Consider the following 23018-nt stretch of genomic DNA (forward strand, 5'->3'; position numbering starts at 1 on the left):
GAGAGATGTGAACCCAATATGGAACAGTAAGTGTTGGTCTGGCCCAGGCCTGTGTGGCTTTCCTGCTCTGTACAGTTGACTGATAGAATCGCTCAACGTCCATAAACGCTTCCATCTCCACTCTATGTTAAGCTGAGAGAGAGAGAGAGAAAGAATGTGTCAGTCTTGTTCTGCTGAAATACAACAAATAGGCAGACTACATTAACCAATAAATATACCAGAAAACACAGTCTGTCATGGCCCCCGTGACTTAGTGCGATACTGACCTTGTCTGTTGTCTGTGTGGAGTCTGCCCAGTACCCTCCCCCCCCCCCCCCCCACGTCAGTATTCTCCTCCCATTCCAAACATAAACAGTTTGGGAAGTTAGTAACAAGAGGACAGAATAATCAGAGGGATTGGACTGTGAAAGGTGCAATTCCAGCTGGGGAGGGTAGCAGTAGTTCCACTAAGCCCAAGACTGGAGCAATCCCATAGCACCAGCTCCGCTGACTCCCAGACTGGGGCAGTCCCGTGGCACCAGTTCCACAAACAGAAAGGAAGGCATAGGTGGTTGTGTGGCTCTGCTGGTAAGAGATGAAATTACATCTTTAGAAAGAGGTGACACAGGATCAGAGAATGTTGAATCTTAATGTGGGTGGAGTTCAGAAATTGTAAGGGTTAAAAAAAAACCATTGTGGGAATCATATATAGGCCTCCAAATAGTAGGCAAGTTGTGGGGTTTAGATTGCAAAGGCAGTTGGAAAAGGCAACATAAGAGTAATGTCACAATTGTAATAGGGGACTTCAATATGCAAGGGGATTGGGAAAATCAGATTGGTGTTGGATCGCAAGAGGGAATTTGTTGAATGCCAGCTGATGGCTTTTTAGAGCAGCTTGTGCTTAAGACTACTTGGGGATTAGATTGGGCGTTGTGTAATAACCCAGATTTTATTTGTCAGCTTAACTTAAAGGAACCCTTAGGAGGCAGAGATCATAATGATTGAATTCTTACTGCAATTTGGAGGGAGAAGCACAAGTCACATGTATCAGTATCACAATGGAATAAAGGGAATTACAGAGGGATGAGAGAGGAGCTTCTCCAGGTGGATTGAAGGAGGATACTGGCAGGGATGACAGCAGAGCAGAGATGGCTGAAGTTTCTGGGAATAGTTCACAAGGTGTAGAATAGATAAATTCCACAGAGGAAGTTGTTCTCTAATGGCAGGGGTAGGCAACCGTTGCTGACAAAAGAAATTAAGGACAAGGAACGGGCATACAAGATAGCAAAAGTGAGTGGGAAGTTGATGATTGGGAAACTTGAAATCCAACAAAAGGCAACTAAAAAGCTATAAGAAGGGAAAAGGTGAAATATGAGGGCAAACTAGCCAATAATTTAAAGCAAGATCCTAAAAGTTTTTTCAGTTATAAAGAGTAAAAGGGAGGTGAGAGTTGATATTGGAGCACTGGAAAATGAGATGCTGGTGAGGTAGTAATAGAAACATAGAAAACCTACAGCACAATACAGACCCTTCGGCCCACAATGCTGTGCCAAACATAATTTACTTTAGAAATTACCTAGGGTTACCCATAGTTCTCTATTCTTCTAAGCTTCATGTACCTATCCAGGAGTTTCTTAAAAGACCCTATCGTATCTGCCTCCACCACCAGCGCCAGCAGTCCATTCCACACACTCACCACTCTCTGTGTTTTTAATTTAAAAAAAACTAACCCCCCTGACATCTACTCTGTACCTACTTCCAAGCATCTTAAAACTGTACCCTTTTTCAGCCCTGGGGAAAAGCCTCTGACTATCCACATGATCAATGCTTCTCATCATCTTGTACACCTCTATCAGGTCACCTCTCATCCTCCTTCGCTCCAAGGAGAAAAGACCCAGATCACTCAACCTATTCTCATAAGGTATGCTCCCCAATCCAGGCAACATCCTTGTAAATCTCCTCTGCACCCTTTCTGTAGTTTCCACATCCTTCCTGTAGTGAGGTGACAAGAACTGAGCACAGTACTCCATGTGGGGTCTGACTAAGGTTTTATGTAGCAATAACATTACCTCTCAGCTCTTGAACTCAATCTCACAGTTGAAGGCCAACACACCCTACGTCTTCTTAACAACATTGTTAACCTGTACAGCAGCTTTGAATATCCTACAGACCCAGACCCCAAGATCTCTCTGATCCCTCACACTGCGATCAGAGTCTTACCATTTATATATTCTGTCTATCAAATTGGACCTACTGAAATGAACCACTTTGCACTTACCTGGGTTGAACTCCATTTGCCACTTCTCAGCCCAGTTTGGGTGTGGGTGTGTGTGTGTGTGTGTCTCTCTCTCTCTCCCCACCCCTCTCTCTGCGTGTGCGCACACACAAACCTTGTAATGTTTATAGAAATGAGGCAAAGTTTCTCCGAACCAGGGTGTAAGGCTCAGGAACATACAAACCACACGATAACTTATGAAGCTAAGGATAAAATCTACAGATAGATCACACATAAATAACAAACTAAAGTGCACATTGATATTAAAGATTGTAAGGTGTCACTTGTCCATTTCCCCTGATCACTACTCACCTTTCTATCAGTGAATCTCTCATACTGGTGGCAATTGCACTCGGCTGTGCTTCATTTAACTTGAAAACACTCTCAATGACAGACAGTTCTGTGCTGGTAGTGTCGAGCCCACAGAAAGCACACCAATCGTTCACCACCAGGCCTCCACCTATCACCTCGCTGCCACGGTTCACTGTGCCGGCCTGAAACACAGCAGGAACAATGAGGAAGAATCCTGCATGCACCCAACTCCAGACCCAGGGGACAACGGTCACACGGCCCCAGAAAACAATCATGCCGTCGTCCACAGTGGGAAAGAGTCAGGTGAACGTACACCCAGTGGACGGGCATCACCAGGACACGTGCCCAGTTACTGGGAATTGGGGGTGGGGTGGGGTAAAAGACACACACGAGGGCTGTTACTGGGACACACGACACTCAGCCTGACGGTGTTACACAGACTTCACTGGTCACATAAAACCATTGGATCATAGGTGGCAGTGAAGGCTGCCTGAGCTAGCCTCCTTCCCACCCCATCTCCGTCCAGACACTAAACCAGTCTGATTATGTGCTGCTAGCGCAGAGTCTCCTGCAGGGAGTCAGTTCTGCTGTGGCCTTGCACGGCAGTGCTCACACCACGTATCCATGGTGAACGTACCGACCAGCTCTCGAAGTGAAACTGTCCTGTCTGGCGTCAGGTCCATACTGACCCGTCAGGCGTGACCAGCTGACTCGAGGTGAAACCGCCTTGTTTGGAGCCAGGTCCATACTGACCTGTCGGCCAAGACCAGCTCTCCCGTGGCGACACTGTCCACTGTTTGATGAAGACACTGAAAGCTGTTCTCAAACACTTAATGGTGATGATCCATAGTTAATTGATAATTTATCAATGGTTAATTGGGCTCCACAATACAATGGCTTGGAGGAGGAAGGAAGAAACAGGCCTTACCACCAGGGGAACCTGGAGTAGAGAAGACAGCTCATCCTGGTCTTCAATGGATGTCTTCGGGTGAACCAAACCTCCCTGGTTACTGAAAGCACAATAACTGCCGACCAGAACCTGCTGGGCAACTGTCTGCCGGAACACCTCCACCTTCAGCACATCTGCTAAGATCTCCTCCGTCTCCTGCACAAGGGAATACGAAACGTGCTCAGTGTTGTCACCAAGGCTACAACGTACCCCTCCACCAAACCAGTTCCTCCAGCACTGTAATGGGCTATCTGCTTAACCCAACACAATTATTGACACCATTACTGGGACACACAGCTCTGACCTGTGACAAAGGTGATTCTGTGACTACTCGTCTGTAGACACCGAGCATCACACTGCAATAGAACAGTACCACTGGTTTTACAGTGTAGAGTTCTGGGGCAAGGCCCTGCCCGATGAAGGCAAGTGTGCCAAACGCCACCTTCACCACACTGTCTATCTGTATTGCCTCCTTCAGAGAACCATGTACTTGAAAGCCTAGATTCCTCTGTTCTACAATAGACTTTAGAGTCTGCCATTCAGTTTGCAAGTCCCGCCCTGGTTTAACTTCCCATAACACAACACCTCACACTTGTCCACGTTAAATGCCATCTGCCATTCATTGGCCCACTTCTCCAGCTGATCTAGATCATGGTGTGGCTTTAGACAACTACACTTTCATCTGCCGTCTCTGTAGGGACTTCAGAAAGGCTAGTCCAGAGACATAGTTCATTTTGACTGGAATGTTGGTCTCAAGGGTTTATAAAATTACGAGGGGCATAGATAGGATAGAATACCTGAATTTTTTTCACAATGCATGGGAGTCTAGACTAAAGGTCACAGGTTTAAGGTGAGAGGAGAGAGATTTGAAGGAGATCTGAGGACAATTTTCCACAGGGTAAGTGGTGAGTATTTGGAACAAACTAGTGGTGGTGGTTGTCGAGGCAGATAATGCTCTGGTTTTAAGAGGTACCTGTCACATAGGAAAGGAGTAGAGAAATACAGGTTCAATGCAGGCCAACAGGATTAAAGTAGATAGCCATTGCAGTTGATGAAGTCAGCAGTATTGTTGCTAGAGAAATTCAGCACAGCCCTGCACTGCAAGGGCCAGAGTGGGTTCAAATCTTTCAAGTGTGAAGGTCAGAAAGCCTATCTATACATACACAAACACGTACATCAACAGGGCCGTTAACATAGCAGTTGAAGGCACAGGTTACCTCAGCACCCAACCTTGAGGCTGAGTGGGAGAGGCGATAGTGAGGGAAAGAGCACAGAGAATGGAAGCAGGTGCGGCCTGAGCTTTATCCTGGTTCAGACCATTTGGCAGGGAACTGCAAAATATCACCCAATGCTAAAGAGCCAGTTCTGCAGTTTGCAATATGATGACTTGGAAGAAATGTTAACTCTTCACCACACCTGGGTACTTACAAACAAAATGATCCTCTTTTTTTAAAAAAAAGGGAGTTTAATGGCAGGGGGGGAGGGGGGTGAAGGAGAAGAGAGCCGGGATGGGAGAGGGGCCCAGCAGGAAGGTAGTTGGGTACGGTTAGATGACAATATAACATTCAGAGTCATGGAATGTGACATCAGACGTCTCCAACTGCACCCTCTTGACCACCAACACCAGAACCACTGACAAATCATCCTGCATTTCTGCATTCTGTCACAGACCTTAATTTTGGCAGATTTTGTTTCCTGAACCAGGTTTCATCCAACTGTTTCACAGTTACTGTTGCTGAAAACTGAAATGTTTCAATTCCAGGTTTTTATTTAGAACTTGAATTTCAATTTCTCTACAGTCGTGGGGAGATATGAAGTCCTGCTCCACACACACGACACTAGTCAGGCCCCAGCTTGACTTGTGCACGCAGTCTTGGTCACCATATTAATGTGCAATTAATCAGAGGATTTACCAGCATGGGGAAGACGTAGCCTTGATGACAGACTGGAAACCCTGGGCTGTTTTCTTTGGAACAGCAGGCTGAGTGGAGACTGAGGACTTTAGAATTTCCAGAGGGCTAAAATAGAGTAAATAAGGAGGGCCCATTTCCCTCAACATCTTTGTCATAAAAAAGGAGTGGGAGCAGCTGACAGAACATTTACTTACTGCCTGATTCTCACCCTTTCAGAAACCCCCAGCACATTTGAAAGTACATGGGCATGCACCTGAATACTGTGACTGGGCACCCAGTGCTTGGTGAGATCTGGCTGGGGAATCCTAATTGGTCTCAATTTGTTTTGTATTATTTTCTTCAGTTTCAGAACTGGAGCCAAAGAATGGCTGTTGCTTCATTCACTTAACTACAGTTACCATAATGGAGGGAATCGTGTGCCTGAGCTGGAAGAGCGAACAGCTGGAAGTTCCCCCATCCACCCATTTGTCATTGTGGAGCCCCCTCACCAGAAACTCTGCAGTGGTCAAAGAAGATGGCTCACCTACACTTTCCCACATGTCAGCAATTTGGCTCACTACTGTTATCACTAAAAGTGTGTTTGAAAAAACCTTAATGATGAGATGGAATCCATGGGAACGGTTGGGTCTTCCAGGGCCTGGTAAAATGGCTTCAGCTGACCAAATATTTTGCTCCCACAACACTTAGTTTATCAATAATGAGTTAATCCTATTAGCAGGATCCCATTCTATAGACCATTATCAATTTATATAACTGGCTAGCAACGTCTTCTCAAATCTTCACTGTTCAAAGAATGTTCAACACATTGTGATTACTCATCACCCAGACTCAGATGGACTGACAGTCTTCTAGTTATAACCTTCAGAAAATAATTTAAAAACTACAAATAGGACACATTACAAACACTGAGCAGCCTGAAGGAAAAGAACAATAAAACAGGCCACTTAGTCCATTGCCTTCACCTACCCACACGGCAGACTTCTGAATCCCACCAAGAGTAACCAATGACTTCAGTTTACGGTTCCAGAAAGAGGGAAGTTCAAACTCAATTAGACACAATGGTCTTCACAGTAAGTTCCAAAATAAATGGCTCTCATATTTCAGTGAGAGGAAAACATTTGCTTTGAGGGAAGATACAAAGAAAATACTGAATATTCAGAAGCTTGTGAAAATTCCAAGCATTGACAGGCACCAAGAAGAGGACAGAGGACCTTGCCTTCCACAGCCCTAATGACGTCCCAGTGACATACAACCAATAAAGGACTCTGCGTACTGTCACTGTTAGTTTTGGAAATGTCATCTGATCCTTTCCCTTCCCCTGCTATAGCACTTTTCCCAGATCCCCTCATTACCTCCCTTCTAATGAATCTAACTCCAAGAATCACAAGCTTGAGTTAATCCACCAATTTCTCCCTCACAACCCTTAATATAGTTCTACAATATTTTAGGATTCTCCTTTATCTTATCGGCCAAAGTAATATCACGTCCTCTTTTAACCCTCCTGCGTTCCCTACTTGTGTACTCTGATATTTCTTATAATGCAAGGAATTTATTAGATCACAACTGCCTGTACTTGACAGATGCCTTCTTTTTCTTGACCTGACCTTCAGTATTCCTTATCAGCCAGGGTCCCATATACTTGCCAGCCTTAGTCTTTAATCTAACATGAACATTCTGCCCTCTCATTCCTATATCACTGCTTCACCCACGATGAGCCTCTCCCAATCAAACTTGGCAAATTTTGAGGGCATTGGGCAGAAACTAGCAACATCCTAGTTCAGGAGAATCAGCTCCATCTTTTCCTATAACTATTTTAAAACTAAAATAATTTTGTTGACTGGTCCCCAAGTGCTCTCCATTGTCTTCCCAGCCTCATTTTCTAAGAGGAAGTTATGTAGCCCCCTTCTCAAGAAAAGACATCTACATATTGCTTGGGAAAACGTAATATTACCCCAAAGTAGTTTCAGTTAGGGAAGTTAATATCAGCCAGGATTATAACCTTATTCTGCCCACACAGCTGTTTCTCTAATTCGAAGTGAACCCACTTTATTATGTCTAAGAAGAAGAAGAAAGCTGTTAACTCTGAGTGGAGTCATCAGGACACTGTCATGATGGCGTTTGTTTTAGCAGGCTTTCTTGCTTTTACCAGGCCGAGTTGCTAGCTCGACGCTCAACCCATCACAGATGGAAAGCGTGCAAGGGAGCCAGCTGGATTCGAACTCGAGAGCCTTCGCTCTGAAGTCTGGCGCTGATGCCACTACGCCACCAGCCGACCTTTATTATGTCTAAGACTTACTGAAATGGACCACTCTGGGATATCCTCACTAAGTACTGCTCTGAGGTTCTCTCTAGCAGTGAAACACTCTCCCTCTCAAACATCATCCTCTGTTATGGGAAACACATCAGTTCCTGGAACACTAAACTGCGAGTCCTGCCCAGCTTATCAGAACCCTGGCTGACACCCCAAGGAGCATCACCAAGACATCAGCGCATAAGCCCGACTCCGAGCTATGCAAAGGAGATACAAAGACGAGTGAACAAGGCAGAAGGGCTCAGGGACGCTACTCCAGAGTACAAGATCTTGTAGTTGATGGACTGGCAGAGATTACAAAGTGGGAAGGGGCAAGAAGACAGCTAGTCAAAATCAGTGATCATTGGCACCTATCGCACTGGGAAGACTGCCATAAGAATAAGGGATGCTACGGAAACACCATCATGATGGTGCCCCGATAACTCCACTGCCAAGTTAAGGGCTATTTTCTTCCTCTTCTTAACCCTTTTTGCTAACGCAGTGATGGCATGGAGATGGGAATTGGGAGGGATAGGTCGGGGCAGGGAGGCAACCAAAGCATGATTGTACTGTGGGTGCATCTCTTTCACAGATGTGAATTGTACATTTGTTATGTACTGCACAAACCTCCTTTGTACTATGCTTTCTTGGTTTAAAAAACCCATTAAAAAATAATGCTGAGAAAAAACAAGCTCACACATGAAACAGCAAGACCATTAAGTAATCTGATTGAAAGACTGAGAATTCTTGTTAAAAAAAAAATCAAGCCACTGTTCTCCCAAGGGCTGGTTCAGAGCAGCCAGCAGGCAGAGTGAATGAACAGTGACAGACTCTTGCCATCTGGGGGCGCCTGGAGCCAGCAAAACTCGCCTGAACAAAGTGAATCACTTTTATGAAAGGACAGAAATGGACAGAACAGGCAGCCCTTGGTTACTGGGCATTGATGTCCCTAGAAACTGTATGTTTTGTGACTTTCTGTTATGCAAAGCCACAAAGAACACAAGTTGAAAAAACATTCTGCAAAGACAAAGAGTAAACAGTCGATATTTAGGGCCAAGACCTTCATCAGGACTGGAGAAAAAAGATGAGAAGGTGGGGGGAGGGATGAAGTAAAGAGCTGGGAAGTTGAATGATGAGAGATGCAGGGGTGGATAGGAGAGGACAGAAAGCCATGGAAGGGGAGGAGCACCAGAGGGAGGAGATGGGCGGACAAGGAGATAAGGTGAGAGAGAGAAATGGGGAATGGTTGGGGTGGGGGGGGGGGGGGGGGTGGCATTACCAGAACTTCGAGAAATCAATGTTCATGTCATCAGGTTGGAGGCTGCCCAGACACAATAAGTGTTGCTTCTCCAACATGAGTGTGGCCTCATCACGGCAGTAGAGAAGGCCGTGAACTTCTGTCCTCTCCCATTAGATTCCTCCTTCTAAAGCTCTTTATCTCTTTCACCAGTCAACATTACTTCATTCCCCCACCTCCCAGTTTCTCCTATCACCTACCACCTCGTATTTCTTCCTTCCCTCTCCACCTTTTTACTCTGATTTCCATCTTTTTTCTCCAGTCCTGATTCTTACCCTTGGCCATTAGGATCCAAAATGAGTCGACCTATAGCTGGAGAAAGTGACTCTCTCCTTTCCACCTCTCTTCTAATATTTTATTTATCTGTGCATTTGCAATGCCACCGTGACACTGTAATTTCCTTCAGCATCCATGAAGCGTCTATCTATCAAAGGGTCTCAGGCCAAAACACCCATTGATTCTGCCTGGCCTGCTGAGTTCCTCCAGCATTTCGTGCTTATTGATCTTCATATCGGAGCCCGTGTGAAAACATTTATTAATCTTTAACAAGGGATATGCTTTCATTGGTGGAGAGGGGTCAGGGATAACATTTCAGATAATCTGCCACAAGGACATCACGGATCAAGTTGCTCACCTGGTGCACAGACTTGTCCAGAGTTTCCCATTGCCTGCCACTCTAATGATAATCACGGACCATTCAGCCCATTCACACCCACCCTTCAGCACTTTACCTACAGCTGAACGAAGACACATTCAGGTAGAGACTTCCTGCCAGCTCCAATGATAGAACATTGAACAGGAACAAGCCCTTCAGTCCGTGCCAATTTAAACTCCACATTTCTCCATACCCTTCAAACTTTGCCATCACACCTTCCCCCGGCAGCACATCGCAGGCACCAGCCACTCTGCGTTGAAAAAATTTTGTTTAAACTTATCCCCTGTCACCTTAAAGCTCTGTCCTGTTGTATCTAACATCTCAACCCTGGGAAAGATGTGTGTGCCTGGCCCTCACACGTCTTTCTGCACTTCCACTCAGAGTCAAACTGTACACAGCTCCAGTGGAGGAACAACTCTTCCCAGCTATCTCAAACTTCCGGTAATACCCCCCAACCCCCCCTTCACCATTTCCCTCTCTCACCTTATCTCCTTGCCCTCCCATCATTTTCCCCTGGTGCTCCTCTCCCCTTTTCTTTCTTTCATGGCCTTCCGTCTCTTTTACCAATTTACTTCCTAGCTCTTTACTTCATCCCCTCCCCCTCCCGGTTTCACCTCTCACCTTGTGTTCCTCTCCCCTCCCCCACCTTTTAAATCTACTCCTCAGCTTCTTTTCTCCAGTCCTGCTGAAACTTTTCAGCCTGAAACGTCATCTGTACTCTTTTCCTAGATCCTGCCTGACCTGCTGAGTTCCTCCAGCATTTTGTGTGTTGCTTGGATTTCCAGCATCTGCAGATTTTCTCATTTGTGATTGGAGAACTTATTACAGGCTGAGTAAAGACATTTCTCCTCACTGCACCTATCTAGAAACCGCACATTAGATAGATAAATAGATAGATACTTTATTCATCCCCATGGGGAAATTCAACTTTTTTTTCCAATGTCCCATACACTTGTTGTAGCAAAACTAATTACATACAATACTTAACTCAGTAAAAAAATATGATATGCATCTAAATCACTATCTCAAAAAGCATTAATAATAGCTTTTAAAAAGTTCTTAAGTCCTGGCGGTTGAATTGTAAAGCCTAATGGCATTGGGGAGTATTGACCTCTTCATCCTGTCTGAGGAGCATTGCATCGATAGTAACCTGTCGCTGAAACTGCTTCTCTGTCTCTGGATGGTGCTATGTAGAGGATGTTCAGAGTTTTCCATAATTGACCGTAGCCTACTCAGCGCCCTTCGCTCAGCTACCGATGTTAAACTCTCCAGTACTTTGCCCACGACAGAGTCCGCCTTCCTTACCAGCTTATTAAGACGTGAGGCGTCCCTCTTCTTAATGCTTCCTCCCCAACACGCCACCACAAAGAAGAGGGCGCTCTCCACAACTGACCTATAGAACATCTTCAGCATCTCACTACAGACATTGAATGATGCCAACCTTCTAAGGAAGTACAGTCGACTCTGTGCCTTCCTGCACAAGGCATCTGTGTTGGCAGTCCAGTCTAGCTTCTCGTCTAACTGTACTCCCAGATACTTGTAGGTCTTAACCTGCTCCACACATTCTCCATTAATGATCACTGGCTCCATATGAGGCCTAGATCTCCTAAAGTCCACCACCATCTCCTTGGTCTTGGTGATATTGAGACGCAGGTAGTTTGAGACCCCATTAGTTCTAGACCCCACCCTGGCTACAGAAAATAGCTTCTTTCTCATTAGTTATTTCTCTCAGATTCTAATGCCTTTAAATCTTGTGGCACAGTAATATTTTTTCTAGAACTAAAGGACATAGATTTAAGTAAAAGGCCATATGGTGCAGCTTTTCCACATTGAGGGTGGTGTGCATATGGAAAGAGCAGCCAGACAGAGGCAGCTACAATTGTGACAGAAGGTATTTGGAGAGGTTGAGGGTGAAATGGAGGCATGCGAGACTGGCTCAGCGAGACATGACATGGAGAATATGTCTGAAGGGCCTATTTCCGTGATGTTATACTATAGCTACCAATGAAGTAATTGGATTTGTAAACCTATGTCAGGAGGCTGTTCATTGACTATAGCTCAGTGTTTAACACCATCATTCCCACAATCCTGATCGATAAGTTACAGAACCTCCCTCTGGGCCTCCATACTTCCCTCTTCAACTGGATCCTCAACTTCCTAACCGGAAGACCACAATCTGTGTGGATTGGTGATAATGTCACCTCCTTGCTGACGATCAACAGTGGTGCACCTCAGAGTGTGTGCTTAGTCCACTGCTCTACTCTCTCTATACCCATGACTGTGTGGCTAGGCTTAGCTCAAATACCATCTATAAATTTGCTGATGATACAACCTTTGTTGGTAGAATCTCAGATGGAGAGAGGGCATACAGGAGTGAAATATGCCAACTACTGAAGTGGTGTTGCAGTAACAACCTGGCACTCAACGTCAGTACGACAAAAGAGCTGATTGTGAACTTCAGAAAGGGTAAGACGAGGAAACATGAACCAACCCCTGTAGAGTGGAGAAAGTGAGCTATTTCAAGTTCCTGGGTGTCAAGATCTCCGAAGATCTAACTCGGTTGCAATACATTGATGCAGCTATAAAGGCGGCAACACAGCAGCTATATTTCATGAACAGATTTGGTTTGTCACCTGAAACACTCGAAAACTTCTACAGGTGTACCGTGTACAGGCTGCATCACTGTCTGGTATGGGGGGGGGGGGGGGCTACTGCACAGGACGTAAGAAAGATGGAGCTGTTGTAAAATTAGTTAATTCCACCTTGGGTACTTGGCTTAATCAGTCGTTACTTAGATCACAGCAATTCAATTCTTCACTCAACAGGATCTGAACATTTGAAAGAGTTCATCTGCGCAGGCATTGCAATCGGAGACACTGCTGCCAGGTGGTTTCAGCAAGGACCTGTATCTGAGATTCAAGCAGGTCAAGCACATGGTGCACACTTGCTGTCAATGATCTTTCTTTAATCAACACCCTGAGCCCAGCCAACTGCAGCCCACAAAGCACATGAGCATACGTAGCAAGCCTTATCTGCTTTGGGCAGACATCAACACAAAGCACTTCTTACACCGTCTGTGGCAGTGCCGATCCCCTCAGCAATCCTTGCTGTGCCCAAGACGGCAGGGTTTAGCTGAAACCATGCAGCCATTAACCATCCTTTCACTGGGCTCTATGCTCCACAGGTCTCCGAAGCAGAGCTGGCAGTGACCAGAGCTTCTCCATGTACCATAGATCTGAGATTCAATTCTCTCAACTGGCCAAAGGCAGACTGGCAGGGATAAATGAGCAACAGAGTGGAGACTGAAAGATTGCAAATTTGTAACAACCAAGAGGGTGGCAAAACCTTCTGAGCTGCAGATGGTCTGTCTGGAGGAAATTACATGACCACAAACGGACAGGGATCATCACATGCTTTGGTTTCTTCCCCCGTCCCAAAGGCCAGCAGGCTGGGAGGCTCACTTCCCTGCTGCTGAGAATGTGGAAGGATATATAATGGCATCAATGTAGGATCTGTGTAAGTGTGCTAGCATGAACTCGAAGGGCAGAACTGCCTACCTCCATACCAAATGTCTCTATGAATCAACGTGTGCTCGTCTAGCATAGAGAAAGCAAAACCAGTTTGGAATGCTCCATTCTGTGCAGTGCTTACAGTCACCTACATTTCTGCTCTGATTTTGCTTTCTGGCATCATTCCAATGAAAACTAATGCAAAGTCAGATGTAACACATTCTCTCTCTGCCTGGGTATTTGCAGCATTCTCCTCTGGGTGTTGCTCAGTGTGGCGTTTTAGTTTCTCTCTTCAGCCCTCAGACACCCGTTAACTAAATGGTATTAAAACTCGTCTGTCACCTGAAAGACACAGCCTCAGTTCAACACAATAAATGACAATGCACACCTTTTCTCACTTCTCGTATTCTGACGAAGCATTAACTCTGCTTTGTCCTCCACAAACACTGTCTGTCCCCCTGGGGAATTCTAGCACTTTGATTTTATTTCAAAATGCCACCCTAAGATACAGATTAAGGAAAATGGATCTCTTTCCAATTCAATGTAGACTCTTTCCAAAGCAGTTGTCATGGTTACTGCACCTGATACTTCTTCCAACAGAAATGTGAGAATCTTCACACTCCAAACGTTTTTACTCAATGAGATGGCATCAGTGCAAGGGGCAGGAATCACAACTCATATTTAATCAGTTTTGCATGCATAGAGAGGGCTCCTTCTGTAAATCGCATCAAATGGATCAAGACCTCAGAACGAGTCACCAAACCAGACTTCTAAATATTTCACTGAAGTTGCTGCCTGCCAGTTTAGGGACACTAAAGAAAAGCAGCTAAAATAAATGACATTTAAATAAACCTACTGTCAACGATACTTAATAGATTGTTGGCAGTCAAAACTGCCAGCTCCAGATGGAAGATGCAAGTCAGGAAGCTGCACCCTTTAAAAACAAACCTCTCTTTTCCAACTGTATACAGGGTCACAGTGTGGACACGTGGACCAAGTGGGATCGCAACGTGCACATACTGGTTTGGGGTTTTGGAGGTGGTAGGGATCAGCAGGTTAACTCTGCAGTGACTTTATCAAAGAGCATCTCCCCATAGGCCTGCACATTTGGCCTGTCTCATATTTATGCAGCTCAGTTTTGGAGCTGCCTCCTCTCCCTTCTCAGGCACTGGATGCTGCATATTCTTCCCCTCATCTACATTTCTTTTGCCAATCAAAGATAAAGATTATCTTTATTTGCCACACTTACATCGAAATGTATCGTGGAATGTGTCATTTGCATCTCATCAAATCAGTGAGGACATTCTGGGTGCAGGTGCAGCCCACAAGTGTCACTGTGCTTCTGACGCCAGCACAGCATGTCCACAATTTCCTAATACGAACCCGAACATGTTTGGAATGTGGGAGGAAAGCCGCACAGTCTGAAGAGAACATACAAGCTTCGTTCAGACAGTGGCAGGAATCGAACTCCCATCTTCAAGTTGCTAACCACCACATTATCACTTTCACTGTAAGTCCTCATGGTCCTGGCCCCTCCATCAGGTCTGCTCACATCCTCAGCCTCTCAATACAGCATGAGAAAACCTACAACCAATCATCACTGTTTAAATACAAAGGGTGGTGAAATATTTTCTCTTATAGCATCTTATAGACTTTGGAACTCTCTCAAAGGACAGGTGAGGGAGCAGAGTATGCTCAGACCCCACAACACGCTACTTTGCCAAGTACAGAGTCGTTGCAACATGGTCATTCGATTCTTTATTGAAATTTATAAAGAATGACAATTCATTCTAAATAACACTTATAACTTCTCAAGAGAGGCTGCCATTACAGTAAACATTCAATCAGCCAACAGGAGTGCTTTACATATACTCTGGAGTACTTACAGCCAATCACGTATTAGTATTTGTGCCTCTGGTGGAGCAGCTATTTCGTATTAGTATTCATATTAGTATTAGTCCAGGTAGTCCCCGGGTTACGAATCAGTTCCGTTCCTAAGTCCGTATTTAAATTGGATTCGTACGTAAGTCGGAACAAGTACATCCAGTATTATTTAGCATCAGTTAGTCAAAGGTTTGGCTTAGCATATATTTTACCTTTCTATGCATATAAAACACTTAAGAAACATATGTATTCCAATAATACATTAATAATATTTCAATAAAAAGAGAAGATGGCAGCGCGACGGCAGTGCGCGCGGCCACTCCAGGAATGAATATCAACTATCTGTTAAGTAGGAGGCTGTGCACAATCCTGATTTGATGGGGACGGACGTGAGAAGCACGGAGGAACATCTGGTGAAACTTCTGAAATGCCTGTTTTGCTGCTGCTGCTACTGTGCGATCGAAAAATCTCCGGAGAGGAAGGCCCTAAATCCTCGGCTTTGCCTGTTGCTTGGTGGCCGGGGCCGGGGTCGAAGCGCTCGGCAGAGATGGTGCTCGGTGTTGGAGGGTATTGGAGAATAAAGTTGCATTGTTGCTGTGTGGCCAGCCTTGTGTTTGCTATTTGCTATGTATCCAATTTATTGGCCAGAATGTAATCTCTGTATTGTCTCTGTACTATTGAACACATCAGTGCCTTAAGAATGTAGCTAACAGTGAAAGTAAGCATGTAGAGGTAACGGTGGTAGACGGGATTGTGGAGTGGTGTGATGGTATGAGGACCAGTCAAGGCCAGGAAGGGGGACACGTGTTCCAGGGAGTAGACTAGAGCAAGTATGGGCTACTGAGCAGAAATATTGGTGGCGAATCAAGAAGCTAATGTGCTGGTGATAAGCGTTACAAACGGATAGGGTATGCTAATGTAACTGAGATAGGAGACGGGGTATGCTAATTAAACTAAGATAAGAAATTACTATAAAGAATACAGTGTACTAGGTTCGGCGGGCAATTAGTGACATGTTCATTAATTGTCTCAGCTTTTGTTTGCAAATAAAGGCTTAAATTTCTCGAAGAATCTTCTGTGTCTCCCGGTTATTTCAAGAAACCACGACAAGGGCTGGTCGGAGGTTTTAAGTTTTCGGACGGACTCAGAGTTGGCTGTGGTCAGATGCTTCCAGAGGCTGCATTGGGAAGTCTTGCAGCGCTGGAAGTTCATGGCAGGAAGAGTTTTTCTTCCTCCTACCGTCTACGTGAGATGATGGGCTATTGGGGACTTCGAATCTTGTACTTTCATCTCCCAAGAAGAGAAACACAATGGGAGATTACAGTATTAATGGTAAAACTCTTGGCAGTGTGGAGGATCAGAGGGATCTTGGGGTCCGAGTCCATAGGACACTCAAAACTGCTGTGCAGGTTGACCTTCATCAACTGAGAGGTAATGTTACAGCTATACAGGACCCTGGTCAGACCCCACTTGGAGTACTGTGCTCAGTTCTGGTCACCTCACTACAGGAAGGATGTGGAAACTACAGAGAGGGTGCAGTGGAGATTTACAAGGATGTTGCCTGGATTGGGGAGCATGCCTTATGAGAATAGGTTGAGTGAACTCGGCCTTTTCTCCTTGGAGCGAAGGAGGATGAGAGGTGACCTGATAGAGGTGTACAAGATGATGAGAAGCATTGATCATGTCGATAGTCAGAGGCTCTTTCCCAGGGCTGAAAAAAGGGCACAGTTTTAAGGTGCTTGGAAGTAGGTACAGAGTAGATGTCAGGGGGGTTAGTTTTTTTTAATTAAAAACAGAGAGAGTGGTGAGTGTGTGGAATGGACTGCCAGCGCTGGTGGTGGAGGCAGATATGATAGGGTCTTTTAAGAGACTCCTGGAGTACATGGAGCTTAGAAGAATAGAGAGCTATTCTTAGAGAATAACCCTAGGTAATTTCTAAAGTAAATTATGTTTGGCACAGCATTGTGGGCTGAAGGGCCTGTATTGTGCTGTAGGTTTTCTATGTTTCTATTACTACCTCACCAGCATCTCATTTTCCAGTGCTCCAATATCAATTTTCACCTCCTTTTTACTCTTTATAACTGAAAAAACTTTTAGTATCTTGCTTTATATTATTGGCTAGTTTGCCCTCATATTTCACCTTTTCCCTTCTTATAGCTTTTTTACTTACTGGATTTCTCACTCAATCAGATCTATCAAAAGGAAGGACACATACCCTGTCGAGGTCAGGGTGCACCAAGGCCACGTAGTCGTTGCAGGCGATAACGTTACCGAGTGCAGAGAGGCGTTCCTCAACTCTTTGGATGGCCACTGGGTCTGGGAGACAATTGCGTATGTGCTGCAGCTCCTGGTCAGTGGTGTTATTGGGGACCAGTAATCCATGCCGGTTACCTGTGGGAGTCAACAGGTCAAGTTTATAGTCTGCCACAGTACCTGAATATGTAGGTATGATCAGTAACCTAGTTCACCATTACAGCACAATAATAAGAGTCATGGATGGATGGAAACAGGCCCCTGTCCCACCAACTCCATGTCAACCCTCAACCATCCACTCATCCCACTTTAATCCTCCAATGTTCCCCTCAACTCCCACCTAGATTTTACCTCTCACCTGCACACTAAGGGCAATTTACCCTGGCCACTATCAAAGTGCATATCTTTGGGATGCATAGGGTGAAGTGGGCGGCATGGCACACGGCAGCAGCGGCCTTTCAGATCTGATGCTACTTTAATTTGTTTTTTAAAATTTAATCTTAAATTAGAATCTAATTTGAAGGCACAATTAGGGTTTAGTGCAATGGATAAAGGATGTATCAAATGTCCAGCTTCTAATTTTCTCCAAGCTTAGACATGACATAATGGAGGAGAGCCAATAGAAAACAGGAGGTAGGTTAGATTCTTTCCAGTGTAGCAAAATTGCTCTCCTAGCCAGTAAAGTTGAAAAAGCTATCACATGTTGGGCGGAAGCAGACACTTTGCTTGCTTCCTCTGGAATAATCCCAGAAATTGCTGTAAATGGATTAGGTTGAACATCCATATCTATAACTTTAGATAATATTCCAAACACATCCCTCCAAAAATTATTTAAACTTACACATGACCAAAACATATGAGTTAGAGTAGCCACTTCTGCGTTACATCTGTCACAAATAGGGCTTATATTAGGAAAAATATGCGCCAATTTATCTTTGGACATATGGGCCCTGTGTACTATCTTAAACTGAATTAAGATATGGCATGCACAGAAAGATGAATTATTGACTAAATAATAAATTTTACTCCATTGATTATCTAAAAGTGAATGTTGAAGTTCCACTTCCCAGGTGCGTTGAACCCTATCATTAGGCAACATGCAAGCATTCATTAACTGTTTATAAATTCAGTAATGGGGTTTTCGTTAGCTTCTTTATTAGGAGCTCCTCTTCCGTTTTTGCTCTCCAGAATAGGTAGACAAGCTCTCAACCCTATTGTTAAACATACTTTAAAAATTTGGTTTCAATTTTGTAGATTTTTTGAATTAAATGATTTTTTACTTTCTAGTAATATTTACTCTAATTTCTTTTTTAAACCATCAACTTTGGATAAGGCTTTTTTAACATGGAAAATTAAGGGAATAAAAACTTTTTTAGATTTGTTTTTACAAGACTGTTTAATGTTTTTTTTTCCACAATTAATGGATAAATATGATATCTCTAATACACATTTTTTCAGGTATTTACAGGTTAGGAATTTCTTACGTAATTTTTTACTGAACTACCCCTTGGCCTGCTCTTTAAATTTGGCTTATGTTATTTTTCAGTTTAAACCTTTTCAAAAACGATTAATAGCTATCATTTATGACTCTAATAATCTCCTTCAATATTCCCTCAACAACTGCAAGCTGTCCAGGCCCCGAGGCACAAAGCAGCCCCAAACTATGATGCTCCTTCCACCATGTTTCACAGTTGAGATGAAGTTTTCATGTTGATGCACAGTGCCCTTTTCTCTCCAAAGATAGCATTGTGTCACACCTGTCCACAGAACCTTGCCCCAGAACCATTGTTCAGGTGGTCTTTTGCAAATTTCAGATGTGCAGCAATGTTTTTTTTTGGAGAGAAGTGGTTTCCTCCGTGGTATCCTTCCATGAACACCATTCTTGTTCAGTGTTTTTCTTACTGTGGACACATGAACGGAGACTTTAGCAAGTTCTAGAAATTTCTGCAGGTCTTTTTCTGTAACCATAAAATCATAAGATATAGGAGCAGAATTTGGCCCATTGAGTCTGTTCCACCAATTCATCCATTATGGCTGATCCAATTTTCCTCTCAGACCCAATCTTCTAACCTCTCCCTGTAACTCTTCAACCCCTGCCCAATCAAGAATCTAGTAATCTCTGCCTTAAATATACATAAAGACTTGGCCTCCACAGCTGTCTGTGACAAAGAACTCCAGATTCGCCACTCTCTAGCTGAAGAGGTTCCTCCTCATCTCTATTCCAAAAGGATGCCCTCTATTCTGAGGCTGCGTTCTCTGGTCTTAGACTCTCCCACCACAGGAATCATCCTCTCCACATAACTCTATCAAGGCCATTCACCATTCGATAAATTTCAATGATGTCACCTCTCATTCTTTTGAATTCTAGTGAATACAGGGCCCAGAGCCATCAAACGCTCTTCATGTGACAAGCCACTCAATCCTGGAATCATTTTCATGAACCCCCATTCAACCCTCTCCAGTTTCAGAACACCCCTTCTAAGATAAGGGGCCCAAACCTGCTCACAATACTCCAAGTGAGGCCTCACCAGTGCTTTATAAAAGTTTCAACATTATATCCATGAGGAAACCATGCTGACTGCGGGCTATTTTATCATGTGCTTCCAAATACCCAGGGACCTCATCCTTGATAATCAACTCCAACATCTTCCAGCCACTGAGGTCAGACTAACCAGCCTATAGTTTCCTTTCTTCTGCCTCTCTCCCTTCTTGAAGAGTGGGGTGACATTTGCATTTTCCAGTCTTCCAGAACCATTCCAGAATCAAGTCATTCTCGGAAGATCATTACTAATGATCTCTTCAGCCACCTCTTTCAGAACACTGGATTGTACACCATCTGGTCCAGGTGACTAATCTACCTTCAGACCTTTCAGTTTCCCAAGAACCTTCTCTCTAATTATGTTAACTTCACAAACTTCATGCCCCCTGACACCTGGAACCTCCACCATGCTGCTGGAATCTACCACAGTGAAAACTGATGTAAAATACTTATTCTGTTTGTCTGCGATTTCGTTGTCCCCATTACTAACTTTCCAGCATAATTTTCCAGCATTCTGATATCCATTCTTGCCTCTCTCTTATACTTTATGTACCTGAAGAAACTTGGTATCCTCTTTAATATCATTGGCTCGCTTACTTTTGTGTTCCGTCTTTACCTTCTTAATGACTTTTTAGTTGCCTTCTGTTGGTTTTTAAAAGCTTCCCAATCCTCTAACTTCCCAATAATCATTGCTCTATTATATGCCCTATTATTTGGCTTTTATGACAGCTTTGACTTCTCTTGTTAGCCATGATTGTGCCATCTTTCCTTTAGATACTTCTTCCTCTTTGGGATGTACATATCCTGTGGATTCCAAATTGCTTCCAGAATTTCCAGCCACTGCTGCTCAGCCATCATCCCTGCCACTGTTCTTTTCCAACTCCTCTCTCATGCCTCTGTAATTCACTTTACTCCACTATAATTCTGATACATCTGACTTTAGTTTCTCCTTCTCAGATTTCAGGGTGAATTTGATCATATTATGATCACTTGCCCTCTCGGGTTCTTTTACCTTAAGCTCTCTAATCAACTCTGGTTCATTGCACAACACCCAATCCAGAATAGCTGATCCTCTAGTGGGCTCAACCATGAGCTGCTCTAAAAAGCCATTTCACAGGCACTCTAGAAATTCACTCTCCTTTAATCCAGCACCAACCTGATTCCCAATCTACCTGCATACTGAAGTCCCCCATGACTATTGCAACATTGCCCTTTTAGCGTGCATTTTCTTAGATATTAACCTCCCAGACATAATCTTTCAACCACAATTCTGGTGGCTACAACATACCTGCCAATCTGCAACTGTGCTGCGAGTTTATCTACCTTATTCTGTAAACTGCGCAAATTCAGACACAACACCTTCAGTCCTGTATTCACTCTTTTCGATTTTGTTGCACCATGTTCAACCTTTTGATTCCTAACTTTGTTGAGGTCTTACCAATATCTGCATCCACAACCTCTCCACTAATTGTTCTGGCACTCTGGTTCCCATCCTCCTGCAACTCTAGTTTAAACCTCAGTGTGCAGCATTAACAAACCTTCCCAGTGGGATATTAGTCCCCTTCCAGCTCAATCTGAGATGTCCCAGACCCTGGCACCCAGGAGGCAACATGCCATCCAGGAATCTCGTTCCTGCCCGTAGAATCCCTTCACTAACAAATCGCCTATCACCAGAGCATGCCTCTTCCCTCTAAGTCACAGAGGCAGACTCAGTGCCAGAGACCCAACCACTGTGACTTTCCTCTGTAGGGCATCCCATTCCCTCTCCCCAGCAGTATCCAAAGTGATATACCTGTTGTTGAGGGGATGGCCTCAGGGGTACTCTGCACTGGCTCCTTAACCCCTTTCCCCTTCTTGACTGTCACCCAGTTTCCTGTGTCCTGCACCTTGGGTGTAACTACCTCTCTATAGGTCCAATCTCTCACCCCTTCAGCCTCCTGAATGATCCGGATTTCATCCACTTCCAGTTCCAACTCTTTAATACGGTTTGTCAGAAGCTGCAGCTGGATGCACTTCTCACAGTTGTAGTTGTCAGGGACACTGCGGTCTCCCTGCCTTCCCACATCCTGCAAGAGGAGCATTGCACTATGCTGCCTGTCATCTCCACCCTTGGGTTCTTTTTCACCTCCCTCAGCATTGCACGCTGTGATCTTTGCAGGATGCCCACTCCTAGGGAGAATAGCAACAGTACTGAATTTCTTCCGTTTGTAAACAATTTCTCTTATTGTGGACTGACGAACACTCAGGTCTTTAGAAATACTTTTGTAGCCTTTTCCAGCTTCACGCATCTCTACAATTCTTCTTCCAAGGTCCTCTGAACGATGTTTTGATCAAGGCATGGTGCAGGTAAACAGATCTTTCTTGAGAAGAGCAAGATCTGTCAGTAACCTGATCTGGTGTGCCTTTTTTTTAATAGGGCAGGGCCCCTCTACACCCCACATCTCCAATCTCATCTCATTGATTGGAACACCTGACTCCAAATAGCTTTTGCAGAGGGCATTACCCCAGAGGTTCACATACATTTTGAAACCTAGACTGTGATTGTTTAAATGGTGTACTCAGTATTGATGAGAAGCTTATGTGTTATTGGTTTTGTGTTTGTCTATTACTGTGATTTAGATGAGTATCAGACCACATTTTATGAGTAATTAATGCAGAAAACCAGGTAAATGCAAAGGGTTCACAAGCTTTTTCTTGCAACTGTATGTAAGTGACTGGAGGAATAAATCAGATGACCAGAGTCTTTTCCTCCAGGGTAGTGGACTCTACAACTAGAGGCATAGGTTTAGGGCTGACAGGGGAAGAGTTAAAAGGAGCTTAAAGGGTAACTTTTACCCCATTCAGAGGGTGGAGGGTATATAGGATGAGTGGTAGAGGGGATATAATTGCAAACCATTTAAGACATTTTGGATGGGTTTATGGATGGGAAAAGTTTAGGGATATGGGCAAGATGCAAGCAAATGGATGGCCAGCATGGGCTAGTTGGGCTGAAAGGCACACTTTGCCCAAGCAAAACAACTGCTTTCCAAAGGAGGATGGATAATCATAGGAGCTGATCACAGGAAAGAGAATGCAGAGCTATTAACCTCCAGGTGTTTGCAGTCATGTAGAAAAAAGGTGGAGAAAGAACATCCTTCCAATGGCAGAGGATCTGTGATAACAT

At 44.3% G+C, this 23018-nt stretch overlaps 1 protein-coding gene across 1 annotated transcript in view; it reads right to left on the reverse strand.

Moving 5' to 3' along the window:
* The window catches only part of eif6 (eukaryotic translation initiation factor 6), a 67821-nt gene continuing 44803 nt past the window's right edge, over positions 1–23018 (reverse strand). The window contains exons 3-6 of the mRNA XM_073062289.1: positions 17279–17454; positions 3495–3671; positions 2567–2748; positions 1–132 (exon numbers count right to left, since the gene is read on the reverse strand). Coding sequence (XP_072918390.1) covers positions 123–132; positions 2567–2748; positions 3495–3671; positions 17279–17454 — 545 coding nt within the window. The 3' untranslated portion in view covers positions 1–122. The remainder of the gene's footprint in view (positions 133–2566; positions 2749–3494; positions 3672–17278; positions 17455–23018) is intronic.

The sequence above is a fragment of the Hemitrygon akajei genome, chromosome 11 (genome assembly GCF_048418815.1).
Source record: "Hemitrygon akajei chromosome 11, sHemAka1.3, whole genome shotgun sequence".
Taxonomy (NCBI): Eukaryota; Metazoa; Chordata; class Chondrichthyes; order Myliobatiformes; family Dasyatidae; genus Hemitrygon; species Hemitrygon akajei.